General features: G+C 38.2%; 1 protein-coding gene across 3 annotated transcripts in view; it reads left to right on the top strand.

Moving 5' to 3' along the window:
• Ano5 (anoctamin 5) overlaps positions 1-9723 on the top strand; it is a 74273-nt gene that overhangs the window by 40493 nt on the left and 24057 nt on the right. For all 3 annotated transcript variants that reach the window (XR_004517406.1, XM_010621266.2, XM_033764068.1), the window contains 2 exons: positions 4367-4518; positions 8894-8968. Coding sequence is in view for 2 of the 3 variants with exons in the window: in XM_010621266.2 (XP_010619568.1) it covers positions 4367-4518; positions 8894-8968 (227 nt within the window). In the remaining variant the exon portion in view is untranslated. The remainder of the gene's footprint in view (positions 1-4366; positions 4519-8893; positions 8969-9723) is intronic.

Below are 9723 nucleotides of genomic sequence, written 5' to 3'. Positions count from 1 at the left end.
TTTTTTTTTTTTTTTTTTTTTTTTTCCATTTCAGATGGAAAATGTCCTGGAGTTGTTCTTATTAACAGGCTTTTCAGGATCATGGCGAGATTCTATGAAAACTGAAGCTCAAGGATATATATTTTAGCACAAATTCCTGTAAATAGTTAAGTTGTTTGAAATGGCATGTTTGTGGAATAGATATGGAGAAAAGATAATGCAGTTTAATGACTTAATATTGATCCAGGGAACTGAGAGCTAAAAATGAAGACTGTTTTATAGTAGGTAGAATGTGCTTTTCTTTTAAATGTTTAGGGTGTTTATAATGAAAATACATAACCTGCACTGGAAAATAAGCTAATGCATATAAGTGAAAAAAATGTTAACATCACCCAAAGCATGACCATTATTTATGCCATGATTGTTCAGAATCTTTCTCTCTATGTGCATGGGCCTTATGTGTTCACATATTTTACATAGGTGACATAATATTATACATACGTAGTTTTTAATCTGCTTTTGAAATTCAAAAGCAAGAAGTGAGACTGCTCCTTCCACACAAATGAGTGTGTATAAGAGTGTCACACCCCGACTCACACGACATGCAGAAAGCTGTGTTTATAACTGAATAGAATTGTCCAGTGTGAATTTATCATATTTTACCGAACCAATATTCTGTTGTTGCTTGTTTAGGCCACTACCATTTTTTTTTTTAGGAACGATGTTAGAAAAAATGTGTTTTTATATATGCACAATTTCATTCTAAAACTAAATGCTTCCGTGAATTTCCAGAGAAATTTCCTGTTTACATTTCTAAAGGTTTGCTATGTATTCCTGTATTGACTTATATTAAGTTTCCACGAACTTTCTGAGTTTTTTCTATGTTCCAGTCATGGATAAGCCTGGATATTCACAATTTTGTTTTGTCATTTACAATATAATAGATGTGATATTATCTGATTATGGCTTTTAACTGCAGCCTACTTGATCACAAAGTAAGATTGAACATCTTTCTAATCTTTTTATTTTTCTCTTTGAAAGTTTGTTAAAAAAACAAAACAAAACTATCTTTTTACATTTTTGCATTCACTTCTCAGAAACATGTAGTAGTGCAAGCTAATGATGCTATATAAAAAGCCCATCCACTGTCTGGAATGTCTGCAGTTTTACCATGTCCAGTATTAAAATGTTTTGACTTTGGAAAGAAATGCATGTAATACTAAGTAGCAAGATTTCTAATTCTCAGATGAGAAACAAAATTTTTAAATAAGGAGGAGATCATCACCTCTTTCTAATATTACTGACCATTCATCAGCAGTCCTAGGCTTTGGAAGCCGGGATTTGTGTGGGAATTTACAAATCCTATTTTATTCAGCTTTGGAGATTGAACCCAGGTGTACTCTGTGAACGAGCAAAGTCCCTGATGCTTTACATTTTTTTTTTAAATTTTGAGATGGATTCTTCCTAAACTGCACAAACTGACCCAGAACATACCAGGAAACTGCCTCCATCCCCTGAGTAGATTCAGAGAGCCCTTGGATAGTAAACAGTAACATTTTTCTAGAAAACACTTTTTCCAAGTTGCTATTTATATTACACCTTGTCCATAGTAGAAATTTTAATATGTGTAACGTAGTCATAAATCTTTCCTTTATGACTTATTCTTGTCTCGCGTGTTTTTAGAAAAAACCTTCCCCAAGTAAGATGTTTGGCTATACTTAATTCCACCAGTGTAATAATGTGATTTTATTTACAGCTTAACATGATTCAGAAGTATTTTTGAAGCATCAGTTTTATCACAGATGTTATTGTAAAAAATAGTGATCAAGATATGCCCATTTATGGCGCCATGATTCTAACTGTTTAAAGCCAATCGCTAACTAGAATACTTAGCAGCAGACATCATGACTTTAATCTCCAGAGTTCCGAGTCTAAGCATATGTTATGAATTCAAGTGCATGTTGGATAAATGAATAATTTGGATGCTAACTGCATTCTTTCTTGACAAAAATCAAGTCCTAGTCTAGCTCCATACACAAAGTCCAAGCCAAGTGTCTGTTTAATTTGTAGGAATTCTTTGTATGGGATATGTGAAATACAAATGGCCAACATGTATATGGAAAGATACCCAATGTCATTATTTGTCAAAGGAACACCAATTTGAACCATAGGGTGATATCACCTCACACCTCTCCATGTGGCTGATAAGACGAGAGAGAGAGAGAGAGAGAGAGAGAGAGAGAGAGAGAGAGAGAGAGAGAGAGAGAGGAGAAGACAGAGGAAGAGAGATAGTATAACCCATGCGGATGAGAATGTGGAGAAACTGGAAAACATTAGCACTGCTGATATGAACTCTAAAGTGGCACAGTCACTGTAAAGCAGTATAGAAGTTCCTCAAACTTTTAACTATAGAATACTAGCGATTCAAGACTCATTGATGCCAGAGAAATCAGAATCGAGATTCTAGCACTCCTGTCTTCACTGTGGCGTTATTTACAGTAAGAAGATGTGAAAATAACCCAAATGCCCACCGACAGACAAACTGATCAAGAAAACAGATGCAATGGGAAATTATTTAGGGATAAAAGGGATTTCTACAGTATGCAACAACGTAAATGAAACTTGGGACCCGAGGCCCGGTGGAATGTGGCAGTCACAGACGGAGAGGTGCTGTGTGATTCAGCTTATGTGAAAGTGTCTGAAAGAGTCAAACTCCTAGAATCAAAAAGTGAACAAAAAGAATGACCATTCACAATGTGAAATAGTAAGAAAAGGGCTAAAGGTGAAGGGAAAGTGGGAAGGGTAGGGGAAAGGGAACAAGAGAAAAGAAAAAATATGAGAAAATGAAAAAATGGAAATAAAGTGTTTGTAAATAGGGAGGGGAGGAAGGGGTGAAGGGAGGGCAGGGACAAGGGGAAAAAATGAGAACCAAGACCTGTCATGTAAAGGTACAAGATCCCCATAATGAATGTAACTGTGCTGAATACCTAGAATGTACCAATAAGCTCAATTAAAAAAAAAAAAAGAATGACCATTCAGGTGATAAGCATACTTGCATAGGAAAGAGCAGCTAAAAAAGCACAATGATTTTTTTTTTAAGAAAAGATATAGTTAGGATTGTAAGATATACATGTAGGATCCATCATTCTTTTTAACTTATTTCTAGGTTAGAGGGAGAGTCGAGGGAGCTCTAAAAGTTGAATCTTTCATAGATACTAACATAATTTGATTTTTGTCTGAGTATTCTAACCCTAGGCATGTGCTCCAAAAGAGAGGATAGGTGTTGTATATACAAAGGACATAGCATACATATATACTATATATATGGTATATACAGTTCTACTTGCAGGAGAGAAAATGAGCATTTCAAATGCTCATCCATGGAAGAATAAATGAAACTGTGGTTTATTCAAACAAGTTTTCTTCATATCAGTGAAAATAATGAACTTGTGCTGCACACAGGAGCAAAGCTGAAACACCTTTGCCAATAATGAAGCACGATACGAAACCTTTCAGTTATATGATGCTATTTGTGTAAACTTTGCAGTTAGGCAATGGTAGCGGATGACCTTACTCCTTCTGAGAAGAGTCAGAGGAAAAAGTCCTGCAGTCCTAGTCGTGTTCTCTGTATTTTATGTTGTTGGTGATACCTACGTGTGTTCATTTCATGACAATTCTAACGGTACTCCTGCGTTTTATGTACCTTTCTGTATGCTATTTCTCAATTAAAAGTTTACAGTGTACACACAATGTGTAGGAAGTTGTGTGTGCATGTATGAAGGCAGGAGAGGCAGAGGGAGGGAAAGAAAGAGGGGGCGGAGTTAAGGGGAGGGAGGGAGAGTTTGTGCGGAGAAATAGCTCTTGTATTTCCCTTAAAACTATTTCATAAAAAATATTTCTTTACATTTGGGGAAAATAGTTCTTTGACTTAAATCATTTCAGTCAAGGCATGTGCAAAAACTTCAGTCTTTTAGTAAAATGTTAAGGTTAAGTACAGCATCAAATAAGTTGAGGTCTGGGGATTTAGCTCAGTGGTTCCATGCTGCCTCACAAGCTCAAGGACCCGAGTTTGATCCCTGCTACCAAAAAATAATAATAGTAACAATTATTATTTGAATGATGAAATGGTATAATGTGCCTGAAAACAATTCCTGCTTGATCTACTGTGTAAATGTCGTGTAGAAATTCCTGGAATGTTGCTATGCAACATTAAGCCAACATTAATAATGGGTAGCTTCATCATCTGTGGCAGAACAGCTCCCTAAAACACCGGGGCCCCTTTGCCGCCAGAACAGTTGAAGAAAGAGGTGGGAGAAAACCAGTTTCTCATTGACGTTTCTCTGCATCTCTTGATCATGTGTATTTTCATGCATCTCTTCACCTGTAGTCACGTTGTTTTTGGAGTTTTGGAAACAGCGACAAGCCAGACTGGGGTACGAGTGGGATCTGGTGGACTTTGAGGAGGAGCAGCAGCAGCACCAGCTGAGACCCGAGTTCGAAGCCATGTGCAAGCACAGGAAAATGAATGCAGTGACAAAGGTACTGTGTGATCGGGAAATGGGCCAGCGTTCTGCTGTAGGTCCCTTCTCAAATAATGATGTCTACTTTATTTGCCTTTAAAATATTATTCCCCAACATGTGAACTATTCAAATACCCGTGCTTGTTTCTCATATATGCATATAGTCTTGTATGTATACATATGAAAAGTTTCAAACAGAAAGAATAGGAAGAAAAGTATAATAAACATCATAGACAACTCATCTTCATTCTTTTTGCGGCGTACTGGAGATGGAACTTGGGACTGTGCACTTGTGAGTCAGGAGGAGGAATCACTGAACTAAATCCTGGCCCATCTTCATTTATTTTTATTTCATGTACAGTCTTTGGCATTGACATCTCACAACTTCCTGTCACTAGATATGTTTAAAGCAAACATGAAGGGCCGGGGATTTAGCTTAGCAGTTCGGTGGCCTTCCTTGCAAGCGCAAGGACCAGAGTTCAATCCCCTTTACCAAAAAAAAAGCAAACATGAGGCCTGAGAATATCAAATACGTAGCTTTAATACTATGTGAGAACAAGGAAAACAGTGTGTATGCTGTGGTCTGCTCTGTCTATAAATACATAGGCATGGAAATCTTGCTAATTTGATATGAAAAATAAAGTAGTTGTAGTAAGTAGGTTTACGAATGAATTGTTTTTGAGACAAAATTTTGTTCGTGTTCCTTTCTGTCGAACAATCTGTCAGTGGGGCAATCAGTGGGAAGATAATTGGATTGGTGGCTTTGGAAAACTGTTTGAGATCTAGTCTCACTTTTTCTTCTGATTTGTTTTTTCTTTCTTTCTTCTGGGGATTAAACTCAGGACCTTTGTACTGAGCTACATCCTCAGCCATTTTAAATTATTTTTCTTGAGGTAGGGTCTCACTAAGATTCAGTAATCCTTCACGAGCAAAATAACTTTGTACTCTCGACCGAGTCATTTAACTTCTTGATGCCTGAATTTTCTCATGTGAAAGCAAGGTGCTTTGCCTTCAAAGACCGGGCCCTAGCTATACATTCTCATAATCTCTATTCTTCTATAAACAGGAATCTCTGTGTCACCTGCTCCTACCAAAAAGAGGTCAGAAATGAGCCTGGTGGCAAGCACTTGCAATCCCAGCATTCTGGGAGGCAGAAGCAGGAGGATTGCAAGACGTAGCCCAGCCTGACCAACTTAGCCAATAAGCGAGATCCTGTTTTAAAAGTATTATAAAAACGTACCCACCCTCCAAGATGACTGTAAACTGTATGTGCTCTGCTAATACAAATTAAATTAAAATAAACATTTAAAAACTGCTGAGAACCTAGCTTGGTGAAAAGGCCCTAAGTTAAATCTCCAGACCAGGGAAAAAAAAAAAAAAACTATGTCCCAAATACAAGCATTTCTTTTTTCAAAATACTATTCTTGCAATTGACCCAATTATTTTTACAATTTATGCATTCACCAAATATTTCAATTTCCCTTTACTGCAAAAAGAATGGCTATCATTAAGAAATGAAATAATAACAAGTGTTGGCGAGGCTGCAGGGGAGTGGAGCCCTTCTCCATTATGGTGGGAATGTAAACTAGACTAGGACAGGAAATCATGGAAATCAGCATGCAGATTTCTCAAAACATGCACCACTCACTTACAATGAATGCAGTCATTACCTGTTGTAAACACGTACTTATAAAAGAAAACATGAAAATAAACCTTAAAAAAGCGAAATGACAAATTTCACTTGACCTAATTCCCTTCTGGTGGCCTTCACAAAAGAGTGGAGGATCATATTACAGGGATATGCACACTGCTGTTCACAGCTGTGCACCCCCCAAAAAACCACACCAGAGGAATGGGTGAAGGAGAGGTGCTGTTTATACACAGTGGGGTACCCCTCAGCCATAAAGAATAAAAGAATCATTTGGAGGAAAATGCATTTGCCTTGAGACCTTAATGTTAAATGAAATAAACATACAAGCTCAAATATTATCTTGCATGAGATAACCAAAATATAAATAAAATTAAAAAGCAAAACATAACAAATGCTGGCTGGGTTGTGGGGAGAAAGGAACCCTTCTTCATTGTTTGTGGGAGTGCAGACTGGTGCAGCCACTGTGGAAATCAATAAGGAGATACCTCAAAGAACTAGGATTAGAGGTTCCATTTGACCCAGCCATCCCTCTGCTGGGTATCTTTCCAAAAGAATTAAAAGAATCATACCACAGTGATATATGCACACCAAAGTTTATAGCAGCACAGTTTGTAATAGCTAAAACTTGGAAATAGCCAAATTGCCCATCAAATGGAGACTGGATAAAAAAAGTTTTGTGTGTGTGTGTGTGTGTGTGTGTGTGTCTGTGTGTGTGTGTGTGTGCTTAATAAAATGGAGTACTATTCAGCCATAAAGAATGAGAAACTAGAATCACTTATAGCTAAGTTGTTGCACACTGAGGTCGTACTCTTAAGTGAAATTAATAAGTCACGCATGTAAATAGCAAATAGTTTCTCCAGTGTGAAAAAATAAAAGTGTTAATAAGGATCAAAATGTATAATTGATATTGTGAAACAGGAAGAAGAGTATAAAACAGTAGAGGAAGTGGGAGGGGTAGGGGAAAGATAAAAAGGGAAAAGAAAAAGTATGTGAAAAGGAAAAACATGGAAAGATGCCTTTGTAAACAGGGAAGGGTGGAGGAGGTGAAGGGAGGGCTTGGGACTGAGAAAAAAATAAGAACAAAGTTAAGTCATGTAAGAGTACAAGATCCCAGTGATGAATGTAATTGCATTGTATACCTAAAATGTACCAAAAACTTAATAAAGATAAAAATGTTTTTAAAAAGCAAAATATAAAATAGTAGGAAAAGAGGAAATAGATGTTTTGCATATGGGAAGGAAGCCGAGAGATGAGTGGAGATGGGAGGGAGGGAAGGGATGAAGAGAATGAGTTGAAATGCGCCCTCTGAGGGTATCCACTACCCACAGTGCATGCATGGCAAACACATACCAATAGACATTTTAAAAATGAAAAAATAAATTTCATTGGAAGATCACAAGAAAATCAATAAGTGAATAAAGGGGGAAAAGCCTCAGAAGATACATCCATAATTAGTTTGAAATTACAAAAAAGGTATTGACAGAATACACGCGTGCACGCACACACACACACACACACGCACAAAGAAAGAAAGTGGAAGCAAGCTTCTTGCCTTTACCGAAAATTTAACATGGGAAAAGGCATATTACATGTTTTTACTTGGAAGTAATTGAAAAGCAGTAAGTATCGGTTTGCTGTGGTTCATTCAAGTTCTCTTGAATCAGGTTTGTAGATTTTGAAATCAAGAGGCAGAGTTGTTGTTTTTTTCCAGGATTTTTTGGTGTGTAAGGAAACACACCAGTGCTCTCTGTTCCGAGTATTGCAAGCATCCTCATGCTCATGCAATTATGCACACACACACACTAATGGCCGTGCACACTGCATGCATTTGCGCGAACTGTTGTACAAGCCACGCCAACGCACGCATGCACACACTGTGATGTTCTGTGGACCTCCGGACTTTGCCTCCAGTCTGCACTGAAGTCTCCTAAAATGTGCAACCTTATACTTGGTAGAATTGCATGGTTTAGATTTCTCTGGCGAAGTTTTTTTTGTTTTTTGTTTTTTTTTTGCTACGAGGCAGTCACACCCTTCGATGTAGGGAAGAATGTTAGCCAACCTGAAACTAATGTCTTCCATGAACGACGCTAACGCCAGAAGGTAGAGGCATCTGATCTGCTGCTTGTTATGCAGAGAGCACAGAAAAATATGAGAAAATGAAGAAAGGGAAATGCGGTGTTTGTAAAGGGGGAGGGGAGGAGGGAAGGGAGGGCAGGGACAAGGGGAAAAAATGAGAACCGAGACCAGGCATGTAAAGGTACAAGATCCCGATAATGAATGTGACTGTACTGTATACCTAGAATGTACCTATAAACTCAACGAGGAAAAAAAAAGATTGTATAATTTTAAAAATGCAAGGGACACACCTCAATTTAATATATGAGGAGCAGTGGCATTTATCTCAAGGCAATGTGATTAAAACTGCCGGTTTATTAAATCATGTCTGCTTTAGCAGCAACGGTGAGGCTCGACCTTGTCCCCTACCCGTGAGGCCGGGGACCCTCTCCTCAGCACTTGAGGTAAAAGCATCCCTGTCTCAGCATGGGTGAGACCCCCATCTAGGGGCCTATAGCCCCTACTTCCAGGGGAGAAACCGGTTCTAGAATGTAAACATCCCTGTGCTGTGGAGGGAGCCTTTGTGTCATGTTTCGGGGCTCTCCGTGCTATGCTTTGCTCTGCCGCTGGTGGGTATGGACTTTGAGGGCATATGCTGAATATTTCTGTGATTTCTTTGCCGTCGTAGGAGATGGAACCTCACATGCCGCTCTTTCGTCATATTCCATGGTACTTCCTATCCGGAGCCACGGTGACACTGTGGGTGAGAATTTCTTTAAAAAATATCACTGGGCTGGGGATGCAGCTCAGGGTCACCGCGCCTGCGTGGCAAACTCAAGGCCCTGAGTTTGAGCGCTGGTACCGGAAAAAAAATTAAAAGTAGTATCATCTCTGTGAAGACAGGAAATCCACCCTGCAGGCTGATGTGGAATTTCCTGTGCATTGCGTCTGGGACTCTCCTCCTCCTCCTTGCTGGTCTTTTTATCTTGTTACACTCTCATGGCAAAAACAAAACAAAACGAAACCTGAATTGCATGGATTTTCTATAGTTTAACATTGGGGAATTATCTAGAGGAACAGAGAGATTATCTTACAGCCTGTCCCTCCTTATCTCGTAACATTGTGCTAATTAAGCGATAACTGGAAACCCGACCAGAATAACAAACTTACTTTGATTGCAGGCTCTGGTTAGGTTATCACGAATTTATCTTTATCCCCATCTATTTAAAATATCTGCATAAGTGAATAAGCAGCTCATACTGTTAAATTTCATCCTCTTGCTGCAATAAGCAGTAAATGTGTCTTCTTCCATTTGAATTATTTAATTAACATCATTGATCGTGATGGGGTCGATTTTTTTCCAGGTCTTTTTCCTAAATAGATTTCTGTATTGCCATAATCTATTCCCTTTCCAAATTTGTGCATCTGACCTATAATTCTGAGAAAGAAACTGTGGCCTGAGGAATGATTGCGTGGAAGTAGATTATAGATTAATTTTTTTTTTTTTTTTTTTTTTTT

The sequence above is a fragment of the Fukomys damarensis genome, unplaced genomic scaffold (assembly GCF_012274545.1).
Source record: "Fukomys damarensis isolate Sample0158 unplaced genomic scaffold, DMR_v1.0_HiC HiC_scaffold_16, whole genome shotgun sequence".
Taxonomy (NCBI): domain Eukaryota; kingdom Metazoa; phylum Chordata; class Mammalia; order Rodentia; family Bathyergidae; genus Fukomys; species Fukomys damarensis.
Note: the sequence above shows the minus strand (reverse complement) of the source record. Positions and strands in the feature narration are given on the sequence as shown.